This window comes from Geotrypetes seraphini, chromosome 3, assembly GCF_902459505.1.
Source record: "Geotrypetes seraphini chromosome 3, aGeoSer1.1, whole genome shotgun sequence".
Classification (NCBI taxonomy): Eukaryota; Metazoa; Chordata; class Amphibia; order Gymnophiona; family Dermophiidae; genus Geotrypetes; species Geotrypetes seraphini.
The window spans coordinates 66,664,054-66,684,485 of NC_047086.1; the positions used below are offsets into that span (position 1 = coordinate 66,664,054).

Consider the following 20,432-nt stretch of genomic DNA (forward strand, 5'->3'; position numbering starts at 1 on the left):
GGATTATTAAAGTCGGGACCTTGGAGGACTTCTTTTTCTGAGTCCTCCAGGGCGGCTTTTTTGCGGCGGTTGCTGTGCGCTGGTGTTGGTTCGCGTCGGCGGTTGCTGGTGAGGTGCTGGGTCTTGCTCGACTGTGCGGGGCGTCATGGAGTCTGGCGGTTTGTTGGAGGTCGGGGCAGAGGGAGACATCGCTGAAATCTCCATCCTTGCTGGCGACTCGTTTTCTGATGAGCCAGCGCAGCAGGTGGGTCGGGGCACTGGAGAGGAGAGGGTTCGGCCGGTGCGCCGTTCAAAAACTGCCGCGTTGTCGGCTATGGCCATAGCCGGTTTGGAAGGGACTCGGGGGAGCGCGGGATCAGTAGGGGTTTCTGGGGGTAAGGCTAGATTGCAGGCGGTGTCGTCGTCCAGCCCGTGTGGGGCTGTTTCGGCCGGCCGCAGCTCGTCTGTTTCGCGCGTGGGCGGGGCTTCAGTAACGGCTTTTTTGCCTGAGGTGCCATGTGTAGTCTCTGCGCCGTTGGAATCGAGTGGGAGGGTTTCGGTGTCCAGGGATGCTGCTTCTTCGGCTCATATAGGAGCAGATGGGGGTTTAGGTCCAATTCGGGATGTGGCTGCTGCTAGTGGGATTCGCGGGATGGGTAATTCTGAACCCTGTGGGTCTCCACATGTTTTTAATGTGGGTAGAGGGCTGGATTGTTTCAGCCATGGGGCTGCTCCTGCAGGGGGAGTGCCTTTGTCTTGGGCTGGGGTTTTTCCTGGGGGTTGGGGTCAGGGTTGGGGTTCTCCTTCCTGGGGTCCTGGGTCTTCCGTTAGCGGAGTTGGGCCCTCAGTTTCTCAATGGGGGGGGAGTTCCGTTGGCCCTATGGCTATGGGTCCTGTGCCCAGTTGCAGTTTTGGTGCCAGCTGGGGAGTCCCTATGGGTGTTGCTGGGAGTATTTTGCCTGGTCCTGCCTCTTTGTTTTCTTGGTCTCCGCAGGTGCCTGCTTTTCTTCCTGGTGGTCGTGATCCTGGCGTATTGGACGTGGGAGCTGCAGGTACATCGGAGCGGCCTGGTGGTTCCGGATCGGAGCGCAGCTCGGCGCTCGGTGGTATGGTAGCTGCTGGCGGGGGCGCTGCTGGACCTTCTCATCTTTCGTCTTCCTTGCCTGGGGTTGCTGTTCAGGGCGTCTCGGCTTCAGGACCTGTTTCGTTGAGTGGGACTGCTGTCAGCGGCATCTCTTCCAGTGGAGTTGGAGACCAAGGATCTTCTGCACAGGGTAATGTGGCGCCTGCTCAGGCTGCTCTTGCGGGTAAAGCGCGCGGGAAAAAAGGCAAGCGTAGAAGGCGGCGGGGCGAGTCGTCTTCCTCGTCGACGGGGTCTTCTGCGTCCACTTCGTCCGCTTCGTCCGCATCGTCTAAAGTGCATGCAGGCGGGGGTGAGATTTCTGCGGGTGGTGATTTTTCGGGTTCTTCTAGTGGTGTACGTGGGGCTCCTGCCTTAGTTGCTTTGTCCGAGCTTTGGGAACGGGTGCCTCGCTCTTTGCGTCGAAAGATACGACGGCGGTCTTGCGTAGATATCTTTCGTTTGTTAGAGGGCAGGGCTCACAGACGGGGTTCTAAAAAATCCAAGAAAGATCGAAAGGAGACGAAACCTTTCCCAGTGGCGCGGTCAATTCTTAATTGGGTGCGGGCCTTTTTGCGGCTGGCAAGCGTATGGGGGAGAGCAAATCCACAGGACTATGGTTTATTGTTGTCCTATGTTGATTCGGTTTTGGATTCGTATCAGAGGTTTGGCGGTTGGGCCTGGTTAAATTATGACGAGGCTTTTCGAGACAAAATGGAGGAGAACAGGTTTATGTCGTGGGGTACTCAGGATGTGAATCTGTGGCTCACTCACATGGCGTCTAAGTCTTTGACTAATCAGGTTGGTAAGGTTGCTCCCGGCTCCGCTAGCGGAGGGCGGCCTTTTCGAGGGGGAGTCGGTGGAGGGTCCACTGCTGGGTCGGACGTGTGTTGGAAATTTAATAAGTCCAGCTGCCCTTTCACCGACTGTAAATTTAGACATGCCTGCTCAGTCTGTGGACAGGCGCATGCAGCCCTCAAGTGTCCAAAGAGGAGTGGCGGTGCTCCGGGGGGAACAGGGAAGTGATATAGGGGTGTGGTTACCGACTCCTATTCGTATTGGGGCGATGCGTCCTTGGCTTAGAAAGTTTAAGCCACCGGAGGCGGCTGCCTTTTTAGAAGCGGGTTTTACTTCCGGTTTTGTTATTCCTTTTCAGGGGTCTTTGGTTAGGGGGCGGGTTCAGAATGCCTCCTCGGTTTTTCAGTTGCGGTGCGTTGTTCAAGCCAAGTTATCGGAGGAAATGCGGTTAGGACGTATTGCCGGTCCTTTTAGGGAGCCTCCTTTTGCTCAGATGATTATTTCGCCTTTGGCGGTGATTCCTAAAAAGGTGCCTGGGCAGTTTCGTCTTATCCATAACTTGTCTCGACCTTTAGGTCATTCGGTTAATGAAGGCATTCCACGAGACTTGTGTTCTGTTCGCTATGCATCCTTTGACTGTGCGTTGCGGTTGATAGTGGAGGCAGGACGAGGAGCCCTTTTGGCTAAAGTTGATATCGAATCGGCCTTTCGGTTGTTGCCGATTCATCCACAGTCGTTTCCATTGTTGGGTTTTCGGTTTGACGGTTTGTACTTTTATGATCGTTGTCTGCCGATGGGTTGTTCCATTTCCTGTGCGTATTTTGAAAAGTTCAGTTCGTTCTTGCATTGGGTATTAGTGCAGCGGGAAGGGATTGCTTCAGTGGTACACTATTTGGATGACTTCTTATTTGTGGGTGCAGGTGGCAGCATGGTTTGTGGGAATTTAAAGCGAGCTTTTGAGGAATTGTCAGCTGAGTTTGGTGTTCCGTTAGCGGGGGACAAATCCGAGGGTCCGGTTACCTCTTTGGTGTTTTTGGGGATAGAGCTAGACACGGAAGCCATGGTTACACGTCTTCCGGAGATGAAAGTTCGACAGTTGGTGGAGCTCATTGAGCGGGTGTTGGTGGCTCCAAAATCGACTTTGCATATTGTTCAGTCTTTGCTGGGCTCACTTAATTTCGCTTGTAGAGTGTTACCTATGGGTCGTGCGTTTTCCCGGAGGCTGGCTGCTGCCACTTCTGGGGTGCGTGACCGTAGACATTTTTTACGACTCTCGGCTGGAGTTCGTGCGGACTTGCGTATGTGGGTACGTTTCTTACATGAATTTAATGGAACGGTGCCTATTCAGGCGCCTACAGTGTCTAGTTTGGATTTGGAGTTGTACTCTGATGCTGCGGGAGGCGTCGGTTTTGGTCTTTTCTGTCGCGGTGCCTGGTGTGCAGAACGGTGGCCGGCGGAATGGGTAAGCTCGGGTATTACTAAAAATATCACGTTATTGGAGTTGTTTCCTCTCGTGGTGGCTTGTGAGCTGTGGGCAGATGTGTTGTGTAATCGGCGGGTCGTTTTTTTGGTGCGATAACTTGGGGGTGGTCGCGGTAGTTAATAAACAAGCGGCGCGTTGTCTGGCGGTAAATTCGTTGATGCGAGAGCTCGTATTGCGCTGTTTGCGGTTGAATTTGTATATACGGGCGCGTCATGTTCCAGGTTTGCAGAATGGAATTGCTGATGCCTTGTCTCGTTTCAATTTTTTGCAGTTTCGACAGTTGGCTCCGGATGCTCGGGTGGAAGGTTCGCCGATGCCAGCTCATTTATGGAACCTGGTCAGGAAGGAATATGGGAAATGCTCCGCTTGTCAGTAGCGGATTCTACGTGGTCCCATTATGCTGCGGGTTTTCGTTTGGTGGCAACCTTTTTGGCTGAGCGTGGCTGGTGCCCAGGTGATGTGGCCGAATCCTTGTTAGCGGATTTCGTGCTGTCGTCGTTTCAGGCTCATACATCTAGAGGTGTGGTTCGCAGTCGTTTAGCAGGCTTTTCATTCTTTTGCAGAGCGTTGGGTTGGGCTTGCCCCGTTTCCGGATTTTTGGTACAGCGCATGCTGCGAGCGATGGGGCGGGTGCGCCCCTGTTCTCGGGACACGCGGTTGCCCATCACGCATGAGTTGCTCCTTCGGTTAATGGATGCGTTGGTGGAGGTGGCTAGTTCGCCTTATGAAATTTGTCTGTTTCAGGCTGCTTTTGCCATTGCATTTTTTGGTGCGTTGCGTGTGAGCGAGCTGTTGGTGAGTCCTTTGGCTCGCTTAGGTTCGCGAGGACTGTTGGTTCAGCATGTTCGGCTTCAGGCATCGATGGTACGGCTACTTATAGTGAGCTCCAAGACAGATCAGAGTGCACGGGGGCATTGGGTAGTTTTGCATTCAGTAGCTGCTTGTAGTTCGTGTCCGGTTACTCGGATGCGAGCTTTTTTGGAGCTTCGTCCGGTCGGGAGTTCCGCCTTGTTTGTTCACGCTCAAGGGGCTCTGCTTACGCGGTATCAGTTTCAGGCGGTGTTACGTCTGGCATTGAGTCGCTGTGGAGAGAACCCAACGGCTTACGGGACTCATTCTTTTCGGATTGGAGCGGCTACGAGTGCAAGTATGGCTGGCATGTCGAGGGAGGGCATACAGAGGTTAGGGCGTTGGGCTTCTGATGCTTTTCGGGGGTACATTCGTCGAGAAGGGTCTTCTTGTGTATTGAATTTGGGGCGGGGCGCTTCATAAGGTCTTGGGTGTATTTTATTGTTTGTGTTCTGGTTGGTTAGTTGTTCTTGTTTTTCTTGCAGGTTCCAGTGATCGCTCTTATTCCTTGTGGATTGTTGGCCACTCCTACATACACTGGGCGGCGGAGAGAGCTGCTATCCGTCCAGGTGGTCGTCATTTGGGACTCAGTCATCGGGGACTGCATGTATCTTGGTGGGGTCAGCGAGGAATGCGCTGGAGTCAATTGCTGACGTTGCTTGAGCGCCTTCGTTCGCGTCCTCGACATCCTGATTTGCTGTTGTTGCACCTTGGGGGGAATGATGTGGATGCCTGTTCTGGAAAGGACTTAGTGAATCTCATCAGGGACGACCTCAGAGTTGTTTTGGATTGGTTTCCTGGGGTTTTATTGATGTGGTCAGACATAGTGCCCCGCCCCCGTTGTCTGGCGTCTAGGCGTTGGACCCGGGGATTGTCGAAATTGAATAGACAAGTGGGTAAGTGGGTAGTTAGTCAAGGGGGTCTGCAATTGTTGCATGAGTGGGTGGATATATCTTGCACCGGTTTGTTTCACACGGACGGGGTTCATTTGTCGGCAGTGGGTTGGGATCTTCTCCTAGATGATTTTTCATCGGGTTGTGAGAGGGTCCTGGCCTTATGTTGACAGCCGCAGCTCCCTTTATTGGGGGGGGGGCCTGTATGTTTACAGTCCTGTGGCGGGGCTCCCGAGCTACTGGGTGCTGGGGCTCATCCGGCGATGAGCGGTGGGCCGGCGGGGAGCCGTGCCCGGGGGTCTACTGAATCAGTTAATGGGGCATGAGGTCATGCCACCCCTCAGACTCTTGCTGTTCATGGCGGGGTCGAGGGAAAATGTGTTGATGGGTACACCGGATAGCTCGGGAGGAGCTGCTGATTTGTTATATGGAAGTTAATGCTTGTGAATGTTAATTTATGCAAAATTATTCCTGTTTATTAATAAATTGAGCTGCGGCTATTTATGCCAAACAATGGTGTGGTCTATGAGTTATTTGAGGGAAATGTTGGGTAGGGGTGGCAAGGGAGGGTAGTAGGAGCTATCCAGATCCCGCTGTTAAATGTAGCCAGAGAGCTTGTCTCGAATGGCGAAAAATAACACGGGGCTGGGAGCCCTAGGGGCCCATGGGTAGAGTAGTTCACGGGGAGAAAAGGGGAGGGCAGAGTCATGGGGAAGTCGGGTCGTGTCGAATCGGATGCGCGATTGGTGGTTGCTAGGGGGCGTGGCTGCGGAGGATTATTAAAGTCGGGACCTTGGAGGACTTCTTTTTCTGAGTCCTCCAGGGCGGCTTTTTTCCCGCCCACCCACCCTCTAGTGGTGGTTTTGTAGCTCGGGTTGGCGGGGCTCCCGAGCTACTGGGTGCTGGGGCTCATCCGGCGATGAGCGGTGGGCCGGCGGGGAGCCGTGCCCGGGGGTCTACTGAATCAGTTAATGGGGCATGAGGTCATGCCACCCCTCAGACTCTTGCTGTTCATGGCGGGGTCGAGGGAAAATGTGTTGATGGGTACACCGGATAGCTTGGGAGGAGCTGCTGATTTGTTATATGGAAGTTAATGCTTGTGAATGTTAATTTATGCAAAATTATTCCTGTTTATTAATAAATTGAGCTGCGGCTATTTATGCCAAACAATGGTGTGGTCTATGAGTTATTTGAGGGAAATGTTGGGTAGGGGTGGCAAGGGAGGGTAGTAGGAGCTATCCAGATCCCGCTGTTAATGGTGATCAGGAGTCTATCATTTCCTGGGTCCAACTCAAAAGGTTAGTAAATCCTTATTAAAAAACAAAACAAAAAAAACCTTCTCAAATAGACAGGTTTAAAAAGGCTGCAATAATCCTTCACACTTAAGCTGGGCCAGGCTTATCACAACAGTCTGCCCTCCTGCCATCTCTCTCATAGCTTATTCCTCTTAAATATATCCATCCGTTGGCAGGGATCAAGCAATTCAACAACTAAAAATCAGCAGGAAAAACACCTCCTTCCTTGCAGTGCAGACTTCAGTTTCTGATCCACATTTCTTCAATCATTCCTCCCACAGGAAGAATTTGCTCAGTCTCAGCTTCCAGTCTCTTATAGTCCTGTAAACTCCTCCTTCAGGCCCTACCTTTCATGGGATTGGACAGAAACACTGGTCCCATGTACTGATTGGAGGAGCTAGAGGCCTGTCTTATGTTCAGGTGGTTTCTCATTATTGCATTTACTCCCAGAGACTGATTCTGGGGAAGGTGAAACTATTTCTGGGTTTCTAGTTCCCTTTTCTACCTTTTCCTCTAACCCTGGGTCTTCCTAAGTGACGAGACATAAATTCCATCACAAGAGTGTATGTGCTTTTTTAAAAAAAAAAAAAAATGTCACCTTGGTTAAAGGCAGGTTATAAATTGTAATGAAATGGGAAAAAAAAGTAAAAATGAAAGGCAGAAGCAAGATGTAAATGATGATTCTTTGATACATCAAATGAAACAGCAAAACTGGAAACAGGATTCTGCTATTGCATTCTTCGTGCAAATAGTGGACTGATTCATCTTACACTTTTCTGTTCAGTCAATATAACCTATAAGAACAGTGGAGTTGCCTGTGGTTACTGGTTATTGGTCTCCAGCCTTCCCTGCTTTAAAGTGAGTTGGGTTACTTTAAAGCAGAGATGAAGGTGATTGCAATTCTTGGTGAACAGATGTGTGTATATTAAAATAGAGTGCTGGTCATCCCACAGTAACTGTCTACTGGATTGATAGTCTTTAGAGAATAAGTCTGCTGCTTCTCTAGCCTTAAGACTGAAGGATTCACACACATCTGATATTCTTGCATTGGTTCTCAAAGATATTCAAATAGAGTTTGCCATCAGACAAAAACGTTTTAGAACAGACAATGATTCCAACGTTGTGAAATCTTTCTTTGTAATTGGACAGTATGATGATCTCCGAGAACCTCGGCGAGACGGAGAATTAGAAGACCTTGAGCATGCGCAGATGCATGCTCAAGGCCCAGCAGAGGCAGGAAGTTCTTCAAGTGGCACCGGCACATCCTGTGGGCTGCGTGCCGGTGCCAGACAGGGGATAAATTTCAAATCGTTCGGGCGGGGGGTGCCGGTTTGAGTGGGGGAGCCTATGCGAGCGGGGGGGGGGGGGGGGGAGTGATGCCGGTTCTCGGGGCAGGGGGGGTGCTCGCAAATCGAGTCAACACTCGGTTTGCAAGACAAGTTTTGCGAGAATGTTTTGCTCGTCTTGCAAAACACTCGCAAACCGGGTTACTCGGAAACTGAGGTTTGACTGTATATAGATTTAGTGAAAGGTAGGTAAAGTGGGATCAAGCCAGTGATGTAAGTAGGAGCAGGAGAAAAGGAATTTCTTCTGAAGATAACTTGCAGTGGGTAAAGCTCCATAATCTGAGGCTTGTAACCTTCAGTGACATTTCAATTTTCATTAGTGGCTGCAAAAACGGAATGAAACATACAGTAAAACGAAAAGGAGGGGGGGGGGAGGAGAACTACAATAAGTACAGGAAAGAACAAAAATGGAAAACAACAGTAGGGCAAAGGGAGACAACTGCAAGGAAGAACTTTAACAATCAAATGCTTCTGTAAATAGGAAGGTTTTTAGGCCACACTTTTTGGGATCCTTTTATCAAGCCGCGCTAGCGGTTTAACGTGCGTAATACCACGCGCTAAACCGCTGGCAGTGCTAGCTGCTACCACTTCCTCTTGAGCAGGCGGTAGTTTTTAGCCAGTGCTGGGGTTAACGCGTGATGAAAAGTCACCCGCTTAACCACGCTAGCGCGGCTTGATAAAAGGAGCCCTTTGTTTCAATTATATGAAACAAAAAAAAATGTAAAGAAAAGTATGTAATACTCATAGCTTGTAAGTTTCATGGCTCCACATCATTCTCTTCTTGATTGAGCTGAGAACATTAACTGGCACCTTGCAGTTGTTTGTTTTTTTAAAAAAAATTTGACTGAATAATTCCTTTATCAAATACAAGGAAAAAATTCATTCCAAAACATATATTTTTGCTATTCCGTATGAAAGAGTGTTTTCTGACCTAATATAAGAACATAAGAACATCCATATTGGGTCAGACCAAAGGTCCATCAAGCCTAGTACCCGTTCTCATGGTGGCCAATCCAGGTCTCTAGTATCTGGCCAAAACCCAATGAGTAGCAACATGCCATGCTACCGATCCAGGGCAAGCAGTGGCTTCCCCCAAGTCATCCTAAGCATTGTGGTTATCTGATTTTTAGTAATCTACTTTTCCAAAAGGAAAGTATGTAAGTGAGTACCAAAAAAGAGGTTTACACAGTTCTCAACCTAATGATAAACTGTGCAATTCATGCTATTTCAAATGAGCTGGGCCTGATGCCTCTCTGCTATAAATAGCACCGGTAATGTTGTCAGCCCTGCGGGTTGGAACTTGGTGGGAAGACTGCTTGCTCTCACTGACACATCGTACAGATTGATAGCCGCAAAGCTGTTCCAGTTTTTCAAAGCAACCCTTACACAGTTTTTAAAAAATTCAAGGTTGAGGATATATTATTTTTTTTTTGTTCATGAATAGGGTCAAATTTCAAAGGGCTCTGGCTAGATCAAAGCCTTTAAAAATGCAACAGTGTGAGTGGCTACATTTACCCTGTTAAGGTTCATTGGTAAGCTAAGTTTAACTTCTCAAATTCTGGGTGGTCCAGCAGGTGGGGTTAGGTTAGGTTGGGGAAGAAGAATGACTGATATTCAAGTCTAGCCATGTAACGTAGGAACTGCAGTACCAGGCCAAATTCTGGCATTCTGGGGCTCCTTTTACTAAGGTGCGTTAGGACATTAGCGTGCGGAGTAACGTGCGCTGCATTGCCGTGCATGCTAGACGCTTACGCCACCATTGAGCTGGCATTAGGTTTTTACACATAGTGCAGGGGAGGGGGCAGTGCGTGCAAATCTGCAGCGCGCGCTAAAAACGCTAGCGCACCTTAGTAAAAGGAGCCTCTGGTGTTCACAGACCCTCCCTGGCTGCTCTGATCTTCCTTGCACCACTGCCTCACAGTCTCAGTTTTAAATTGCCCCACCAAAGCTAGTCTTACTTAGACGGAACCTGTAACAGATTCTCAGTCTGACAGAACATTGCTTTCTCTGTCTCATAGGTCCCCTTAAACTAAGGTGCTGGGGTGATTACTCCACCAAAGCCCTTTAAATCTCTATGGGCTTCAGTGCAGTTGCCGTAAAAGGGGGGGGGGGGCCCATAGTTTGTTAATTTGTTTCACACGGAGATTGGGTTAATCCTTGCAAGATCTGGAATATTGTGATCAAAAATTTAAACTTGATTTTCTTCCATTTTTTTTTTGGGGGGGGAGACAATTGGGGGGTGCAGGGGCAGGATGGAATAGGTCATATAGAAGTGTATATTGAAGGAATGATAGAAATATGTATATAAATTTCATAATTTATTATAATTTGATTAATTACTTCAATACAATGTGAATAGGAGGGGGGAAGGGAGGTGTGGGAAGTGGGAGGTTGATATGGGTCATATGGAAATATATTTTGGAGGAATGATAGAAATATGTATGAAAATATCATAATTGTGAATCTATTTGAAATGAAAATCTATTTGTATTATATTATATTTACTTATTTACTTCAATAACATGTCATAAATTAAACTTGATTCTGGCAATTACAGATATGCTTACCTCACCCCCTTCTCTTCTGCTGCAAATCTACTGCAACCAGTAATGAGTGCTCTTCTACAGCTCCTTGTTACGCATTAATTCATTTTACCTTCAACAGGAGAACATCTGATTTTCATGTTTCTACCACTTACGGTATTTATTAGAAATAGGCATTATAACATTGGGAAAAGAAAAAAAATACTTGGTGCTTAATGAGTTTTTATCAGCAAATTAAAAAGGTTGTGACGAGGGGCCACAACCCCCTCCCATATTGAATGGGCCGCAGAAGACGCTGAGGCCGGCATCAGGGCAGTACTGTGTTTTTACACAAAATCTGAGCTTTTGCCCCCCCTCCCCCCTACCCAACAAAAAAGGCGTTCCGCTGCTTATGGTTCAATCAGTGATCTGAAACAGAGTCAAATTGGCACTTAACGAAATAAGATACAGTAACACTCTTTTCAGCAACAGTGGCAAAATAGTGCCCAGAATTTAGGAAGTTGGATGGTTGGGTTGAGAACTTTTTGGCACCCCTTCGTACTAAATAGGAAGCAGTGTGGGTTCATGTGATAATAGCTGGCAATGTGCTCTAAAGACAACCTTAGCACCAGTGGCGTAATAAGGGAAGTGTGGGGTTGGGCAGTCCGCCCTGGGCACTGTCTTCCTAAGGGCACAACACCCCTCCTCCTCTCTGCCCCCCTGATCTTCTTCTTGCCACATGCAGGCGCCCCTTGCCTTCCCCCGTACCTTTTTTGTTTCCCTATTAGTACAAACAGGGCTTTAAATCACTTAAAATGGCTTTACTGCAGGCACCCTCTCCTTTTTTTTTTTCTTTTTCTTTTGGGGAATCATTACTGCGGTTATCAGGGGCCACAAGAGTATGGGCCTTTGGGATATTAGAGACCTGTTGGTCATCTTCTGTATGTTTCTTTGGGGTGGGGGGAGAGGTTGTGTTAGGGGATTTTGCTGGCTGGGGAGACAGCGGGATGGGGTTTACTACTCTTGTTTTACCAAAGCACAAACTAAAACCGTTGTATTGTTGGATGTTGGTTCTTTTGACTTTGCTCTATTCTTTTTGTCTGTTGTTTTGCATTCACAATATAAAAGATTTGAACATAAAATGGCTTCAGCTAACACTAAATACCTACTAACTTATCATTTTTTTACCACATAATAAATATATTTATATCACACTGATTTAAATAACATATTACCAAACCACACTCTCTGTGAAGAAATCACACTGCACAACTGTTTTCTTTATGTTACAACATTTTATTGAAGGAATCAAGTAAATATACAATAATATAATACAAAGAGATAATATTCATTACAAGTAGATTCACAATTGTGATATTTCTATACATATTTCTATCATTTCTCCAAAATATATTTCCATTTGACCTATTCCATCCCCCCGTACATCCCCCCTGTTCCCTTCCCCCTTCCCAACTGTTTTCTTTATAAAATAGTTCAACAGGAATACCCCATCAGGCCAGAAAACCTGGACTAGAACAAAGCCTTTTCTGTTTCAGTTCCTTTCAAAACCACATTGTCCCGTTTTTAAAATTATCACACGTTCTCTTGATATATTACAAATTGTTACCACAGTCTCATATTGCTCAACCACCATGATTATAGTTTATGCTTTCTGGTATCACCATTGGAATCTACAATCTTGTTGCTCAGTTAGTTCCAGTCCAGGTTTTCTGGCCCAATGGGGTGTTCCCGTTGAGCTATTTTATACAGAAAACAGTTGTGTAGTGTGATTTCTTCACAGAGAGTGTGGTTTGGTAATATGTTATTTAAATCAGTGTGATATAAATATATTTATTATGTGGTAATAAAAAATAAAAAATAAGTGCAATAGAAAGCTTCTCAAAGTTAGTAGGTATTTATTTTGTGCTTCCCTGGTGCGAGGTTGCTGCCCGCATCGACATCAGCGTTCTCTCTGATGTCACTTCCGGGACCTAGGAAATGACATCAAAGGGCGAGCCCGAGCTAACACTGACATGGGCATCTGCTCACACCGGAGAAGGTAAAAAGGTATGGGGAAAGGGAAGGGGGCGTGCACATGGCAGAGGGTGGGGCCTTACTACACCACTGCTTAGCACAAGGTCATTAATTCAGAAAATGGCCTTAGTGCACAGGAAATACCCATGTAAGGGCACACTAAGGCCACTTTCTACTGCAGCGTGAGTGAATGGACCCCAACAAGATTAAGGGACAACATATCTATTGGCTCGATAAAGGGGTGGGGGGGGTAAATGAGTTCTTTATATTAATCAAGATCTGTTATTTAGAGAAAAACCTCTGACTCAGCTGGGACCATTTTGGTTTTGTGTTTCCCTTTTCACTTGTACCAAAAGTTTTCCAAAACTCATTAAAGTAACATTGGCATTTACTACAAGATTTTTCTAGTTTTCATAAAATTCTTCTTTTTATCCTAAAGAAACTGGTACCTTGCAGGATTGTTTGGCGGTTCCTTTTTGGTCACCAATTTTGAAACAGGTTGAGCAGACTCAGGTGGGGGGTTGTAGTGTTTGCTCTTTGTTTTTAGAAAAATGTATATACGGTACCTTTAGATTACAAAAGAGAATCCATAATAAACATAATTCCTAATACATATTTTACTCAACAAATCTTTAAAATCATAATATTAAATAAGCACAAACATACATGTATCTCTATAATAAACCCTAAGCCGCACATGCACACTTCTACTTGTGTGTTCCGTATGTCCGTGGCCTGAAGAAGTGCGCATGCGTGACTACAACTGCCCCACACTCGCGGCCCTGTTTGCATTCCAGTGGCAGTAATTGAGTGGTGGAGAGCAGCCCCGCTCCGCCCGTTGACCCTCCACAAATCTCCCGGCTCCAGTGGCGTAGGCAGCACCAGTGGCAGCAACTGAGTGGTGGAGAGCAGCCCCGCTCCGCCCGTTGACCCTCCACAAACCTCCTGGCTCCAGCGGCATAGGCAGCACTTTAAACACACTGCTTCGTGCCCTTCTACTGCCGATTTCCTCTGCCACATCTCTGATGACATCATCGGAGACAGACGCAGGAGCCTGGAGGTTTGTCGGCGGTGGGAGGGTCAGGAGCAGGCCAGATCGAGCAGGACAACGGCAGTAAAAGAAGGGGGAGGGGCTGAATGGAGCAGGGAAGGGTAAAGGAAGAGAAGGGAAGAGAAGGGAAAGGGGGGTGGGGGAAAATGCTGCTACTGCTACACAGGGACTTGGAGGGGAAGGGAAATACCGCTGCTGCTTCTGCACAGGAAAAGGGGGGGGGGGATAGGAGGGAAATGCTGTTGCTGCTACATAGGGAAGTGGGATGGAAATGCTGCTGCACAGGGAAATGGGGAAAAATGACAGACAGTGGAAGGGAGGGAGACAGAAAGAAAGAAAGATACAGGGGCAGGGAGAGGGATGGAAAGACAGAGAGAAAGGAGGCCAGGGAGAGAGAGAGAGTCAGTGGGAGGGAGACAAACAGACATATATTCTAGCACCCGTTAATGTAACGGGCTTAATGACTAGATAATAAAACCCTAAGCGGCGCATGCGCACTCCTACCTGCGTGTTCCGTATGTCCGTGGCCGGAAGGAGTATGCATGTGCGCCTACAACTGCCCCACACTCGCGAAGGGAGAAGATACAGAAACAAAGAAAGACTGACAGACAGCCAGGGACAGAGACAGTAAGACAGGGAAGAGACAGAGACACACAGGGGGACAGAGACAGAAAGAAAGGGGGGCAGGGAGAGAGATAAAAAATAAAGTAAGAAAGAAAGAAACGCCTCAGCGACCCATTGTGCTAAAAGTCTACACATCTATTCTAGCACCCGTTAATGTAACGGGCTTAAACACTAGTACAAATATAAAGTCCAGAAGGAAATTCAAACAACTAAAGATAAATCACATCAGCCTTTTGAAAGAGCTGGAAATCTACACAAACAGCACGCGGATATTTCAAATAGATAAGAAACAAACTTATCTGAAAGCAGTCATGAGTTGACCTTTTATGAATTGCACTCGTCACTTTTAATGGACTCACGTTTGCACTTTTTGCACCTGCTCTTTGATTGATTCTTGATCTTCTGAGAGATGTGATATGAATATAGATGAACATTCAAGCACTTAGAAGGACTTGACTGCAACTAACTTTTCAGCCACTTTTACTGGATCCTCTTCAGCTTCACTAATATTGGATATTGGCTACCCTGTTGACTGGGACTGCTTTCAGATAAGTTTGTTCCTTATCTATTTGAAATATCCACGTGCTGTTTGTGTAGATTTCCAGCTTTCAAAAGACTGATGTGATTTATCCCTAGTTTGAATTTCCTTCTGGACTTTATATTTGAATGCATGTATGTTTGTGCTTATTTAATATTATGATTTTAAAAGATTCATTGAATAAAATATGTATTAGGAATTATGTTTATTATGGATTCTCTTTTGTAATCTAAATTCTTTATTGAGCATCTTGTTTTTGATTCAATACCTCCTTTGTTTTCAGTTTATATGGTACCTTTACCATAACATTTATCTGTTGTATTTTCTTTTTGTACTTCATGTGATAAAAATATTGTTATAGAAAGAAAACACTTACTGACCCAATACAAAATACATTATTGAGCGCCTGACCAACATTAGTTGAACGGGTTGGGGGGTGGACTAATGTTGATAGTTTATTATTTTGAGGGGTAGATACTAACATGCATAAAGGAAATAATAAGTTGAATATTTACCTTTAACACATTTTTTTTGAGAAATGTACAGTGGCAAATAATGCAAAGCAGCTCATTATTATGCAAAATAAATAATGCAGAGAATTGATGTCATTTGTATTAAAATAGCCTAGCATTAGTTTCAGTATTACTGCTAAAGGTCCGACTGCCAAATAAGTGGGCAAGGTAAAATATATTTTCCTACAGCTTAGTCACTGCTCCTCATAGATGGATCAGTAGTGCATTTTTAATACGACTACCATTCCTTATTATGATTTAAATAAGGAACCCATATTTGAAAGTTTGAACGTCTACCACCCAATTTTATAAAGTTGTGTGCCCAAATTTATGCTTCACGGGCAAATTAGCGTGCACATGTTAAAGAATAAGGTCTGTTGCAGACACAAATGAAGGGCTTTTTTATTAAGCCACGGGAGAGGTTTCTACCGCAGTCTGATGAGGTAACCGCTCCAATGCTCATAGGACTTCTATGAGCGTCAGAGCAGATACCTCACCGGGCCATGGTAGAAACTCAGTGCAATGTAATAATGATGAGCTAATTGGTATTAATGAGCAATATAGGTAACAAATGGCCTTGATTGGGGCTTATTGGCTCCAGTTGGCAGTTATGCGTGTAACTGCTCTTAGTCAATATTCTAGATGTTGCGTGCACAAAATCTATTGAGCTCAGCTTCTAGCGAGTGTGGACATGACAGGTCAGGGATAGGCCCAGGATCAGGGCATGCAGGTGATAGAATGCTATGAGTTTTGCACTTAACTGATATCAGTTAGGCATGTGCACATACGCCAGCCACTGAGCTGGCACAAGTGCTTGCACTTAAGTTACACACTTAAATGGGCACTTAAGCTAGTATTCTATCTTGGAAATCATGTGCATGATTGCCATTATTGAATTCATGCTTAGCACATCTTATCAGGGCACCTAACTTTAGGGGCCCTTTCTTGAATTTATCTTGTAATGGAAGCACTTTGAGACATATTGCTAAAGCTCAACTGGTGCCATTTTGAAGGCAACAACTAAGGAGTAATTTGGGATTGTTTCTGCCTCCATTAGACACAGGTAGACCCCCTGTAAAAGCTGAGGGGTGGAATCAAGAGGTTTCTGGCCTGTGTGTGTATGGTGGGGTGTAGATCAATTTGCCTGTTGGAGGAGGGTGAGAGAGTATGGACGATCTAGGTTCTCAGGAGTAATGATTCTCTAAAACTGCTGCCATGCCCAGTTTAGGTCGCTCTTTTTCCTTTGTTACATAGAAATATGATGGCAGATAAAGGCCAAGTGGCCCATCTAGTCTGCCCATCCGCAGTAACCATTATCTCTTTCTCTCTCCGAGAGATCCCATGTGCCTATCCTAGGCCCTCTTGAATTCAGACATAGTCTCTGTCTCCACCACCTTTTCTGGGAGACTGTTCCATGCATCTACCACCCTTTCTGTAAAAAAGTATTTCCTTAGATTACTCTGGAGCCTATCGCCTCTTAACTCTCATCGTTAGTGTGTTTGTTTTAAAATCAATGTTCTGCTGAATGTGCTGGCAAGTACGCATTGTATATGCTGACATAGAAATAAGAAGGCAGATAAGGATCATATGGCCTTTCTAGTCTGCCCAGAAAATAAATATTTGTTAAATAATTCAGCCTTATCTTTATCAGCTTCTCACCATGCCACTTTTTGCACTTCTTGTCACTAATATATCTAAAATATGTCTTGTCCCCCACCCCACTATTTTATCATGTTGGCTATTTTTTCTTTCATTTGCATCTTTGCTTTCCTGTCTACTCCACCAGCCTCTCAACTTTTCAAGATATTTTGCCCGCCTTCCTCTTTCTGCGATCTTTTGTAGTTTATGAAAGCTAAAATCTTATTCCTTACCTTTTCAGCTACTTTTGAGAACCAAAGTGGCCTTCTTTTCCTCTTACTTTTACTTACTTTCCTTATAAAATGGTTTGTTGCCTTTACAATAGTACTATTATTGCTATTTATTATTGCTATAGCAATACCAGATGTATTCAGCATTGTACATTAAACATGCAAGAGGCAATCCCAGCCCAAAAGAGCTCACAATCTAATTAAGGCAGACACACTGAACAAAAATGGTGAATCAATATATGCTGCTCATGTAGGGAAATACAAAGGGATGATGAGATAGAGAGGGTAGAAGACTACAGAAGGAATAACAAACACATATGGTGCTTTACAAGTTGGTAGGTTAGTACTTAAACGCAGCTTCAAAATGTGGGATTTCCGCCTGGATTTGAATACAGCCAGAGACAGAGCCCAACGCACTGAGTCAGGCAGGTTGTTCCAGGTATGCAGCACAGCAAGACAGAAGAGACGGAGTCAGGAGTTGGCAGTAGAGAGGAAGGGTACAAACACGAGAGACTTGCCCGATGAATGGAGTTCCTGGGACTTAGTATAGGAAGAGATAAGAGCGGAGAGATATAGAGAAGCTGCAGAAGGAATACACTTGTAGGATAGTTAGAGGCGTTTAAACTGTTTGCGTAAGGGAGCCGATGAAGTCACTTGAGGAGAGGGGTAACATGAGCATAATGGCACTGGCAGAATATGAGGTGTGCAGCAGAATTCTAAACAGAATGAAGGGGAGAAGAGGACCTGTGAGAAACAAGTTCTCACCTCTAATAATAATAATAATTTATTTTTATATACCGCCTAACCGGCAGTCCATAGGGGTCGGTGTACACAATAGGTACTCGGCATGCAATATAATAATAACATCATACATAATGAAATTCTAAGTAACTAATACAAGCACCTAGATTACTGCAACTTGCTTCTCACAGGTCCTCTTCTCCCCTTCAATTTGCATAGAAAGAAGCAACAAGTTTGGGTGGTCTGTTAGATATATGAAGAGAAGGAAAAAAATGAGTTAAAGAAGACCCTGCGACTGTGAGCATATGAGACAGGGAAGATGAGAGCGTTATCCACTGAAATTTAATGCAACTAAAATTCAATGCAAAGAAATGCAGAGTAATGCATTTGGGTATTACTAATCGGAAGGAACCGTATATGCTGGGCGGAGAGAAGCTGATATGAACGGATGGGGATAGGGACCTTGGGGTGATAGTGTCTGAAGATCTAAAGGCAAAAAAACAGTGTGACAAGGCAGAGGCTGCTGCCAGAAGGATGCTGGGCTGTATAAAGAGAGGCGTAGCCAGTAGAAGGAAGAAGGTGTTTATGCTCCTGTTCAGGTCATTGGTAAGGCCCCACTTGGAGTATGGTGTTCAGTTTTGGAGACTGTATCTGGAGAAGGATGCAAGAAGACTTGAAGCGGTCCAGAGGAGGGCGATGAAAATGATAGGAGGCTTGAGCCAGAAGACATATGAGGAGAGACTGGAAGCCCTGAATATGTATACCCTAGAGGAAAGGAGAGATAGGAGAGATATGATTCAGACGTTCCAGAGAAAGGAAAAATGGTAAAACCAGAGGACATAATTTGAGGTTGAGGGGTGGTAGATTCAAAGGCAATGTTAGGAAATTCTACTTTACGGAGAGGGTGGTGGATGCCTGGAATGCACTCCTGAGAGAGGTGGTGGAGAGTAAAACTATGACTGAGTTCAAAGAAGCGTGGGATGAACACAGAGGATCTAGAATCAGAAAATAATATTAAAAATTGAACTAAGGCCATCACTGGGCAGACTTGCACTGTCTGTGTCTGTATATGGCTATTTGGTGGAGGATGGGATGGGGAGGGCTTCAATGGCTGGGAGGGTGTAGATGGGCTGGAGTAGGTTTTAACGGAGATTTCGGCAGTAGGAACCCAAGCACAGTACCAGGTAGAGCTTTGGATTCTTGCCCAGAAATAGCTAAGAAGAAAAAATTAAAAAAATTTAAATTGAATCAGGTTGGGCAGACCGGATGGACCATTCGGGTCTTTATCTGCCGTCATTTACTATGTTACTATGAAATAGAGAATGAGGGAAGGGGAAAGGCAAGTTTAGGAGGAAAGATAAGGAGTTCAGTCCTGGCCATGTTTAATTTTAGATGGCGATGAGACATTCAGATAGCAATGTCAATCAGACAGATCTGATAATCGGGCATGGATTCATTTCAATTTTACTCATAGTTTTTCTACTTCTTTCAGATGTTCCCATCCAGACAAGAGTTCCTTAAATTAATCCCTCATTTGAACAAAGTTAGGGTTTATTTTTAAAGTCTAGAACTTTCCAATGAGCTCCCTCTATGTCTGTCTTAATACTAAACCACACCATGTAGTGATCACTGGATGCCAGATGATCACCCACTATAACATCAAAAATTCCTTTCAGTTTTGCCCACTGCCTTTCTACTCCTTCCAGACGTTCCCATCCAGACAACAATTCCTTGATATAATCCCCCATCCAGAACCTTTGCTTTTGAATGAGCCCTCTCTATACTCATCTTAATATTAAACTGTACCATGCAGTGATCATTGGATGCCAGATGATCACCCACTGTAACATCAGAAACACTTTCCCCGTTTGTAAGTCCAGTATGACCCCATCCTACGTGGGTTCCATTACCAACTGCTGAAACAGTTCTCCTTGTAGAGAATCCAGGATCTACATACTGTACTTCTAGAAGACCCCACAATTGGGATACCCCAATCAGCATCTGGCATGTTAACATCACCTATTAGTACTACTTCCCCTTTTACAGCTATATTTTGAATGTCTACTATTAAATCTCTGGGTACTTCTTCTGTCTGTGAAGGAGGCCTGGATATCACACCAATGTAAATACATTTTCCATTCCCTCTTTCCAGACTGACCCACAGTGCCTCTCCCTTCCCCTGTAGATCCTACAGTTGTGTGGCTTTAATATGATCTTTAACATATAATGTCACTTTCCTTCCTTTTCTTCCTATCCTGTCTTTCCTGAATAGATTATAGCCCGGTATAACTATTTTATTTATTTATTTTAAAAATGTCTTCTACGCTTAATGCCTAAGTGGTTTACAATGTAAAATATACATAATCATGTATAAACAGACGTAGTCAATTATGGCATTTTCCTACCAAATCCTTTCAACTCATCACACTTCTACTTAAACTAGCACATAGTAAAAATTTAGATAAAACTATATCCTTGTAATGGTTCTGCATGAACCACGTCTCCATGATTGTTCATGGGTAATAAATGCTTTTTCTTAATTGCCTATGCCACAAAAGTATAGCGGAGGGTGTGGTGTAGTAGTTAGAGTTACAGCCTCAGCACCCTGAGTTTGTAGATTCAAACCCTGGACTGTTTCTTGTGACCCTGGGCAAGTCATTTAATCCTCCACTGCCCCAAGTACATTAGACAGACTGTAAGCTCAGCAGGACAGATAAGGAAAATGCTTGAAGAACCTGTATGTAAACCACTTTGAGTGTGGTTGTAAAACTACAAAAGT

General features: G+C 45.3%; 2 protein-coding genes across 4 annotated transcripts in view; both read left to right on the forward strand.

The window, feature by feature from the left end:
* Positions 1-20,432, forward strand: part of BMP5 (bone morphogenetic protein 5) — a 152,428-nt gene that overhangs the window by 18,206 nt on the left and 113,790 nt on the right. The window lies entirely within an intron of this gene.
* Positions 811-6,191, forward strand: LOC117357763. Of its 3 annotated transcripts, XM_033938830.1 has the most exons (3): positions 811-1,253; positions 3,652-3,834; positions 4,715-6,191. In XM_033938830.1, the coding sequence occupies exons 1-3, from the start codon at positions 860-862 to the stop codon at positions 5,290-5,292; spliced, it is 1,155 nt and encodes a 384-aa protein (XP_033794721.1). In that variant the 5' UTR covers positions 811-859; the 3' UTR covers positions 5,293-6,191. The 3 variants fall into 3 exon arrangements, with proteins under 3 accessions (XP_033794721.1, XP_033794720.1, XP_033794722.1); XM_033938829.1 differs by having other exon boundaries at positions 3,652-6,191; XM_033938831.1 differs by lacking the exon at positions 3,652-3,834.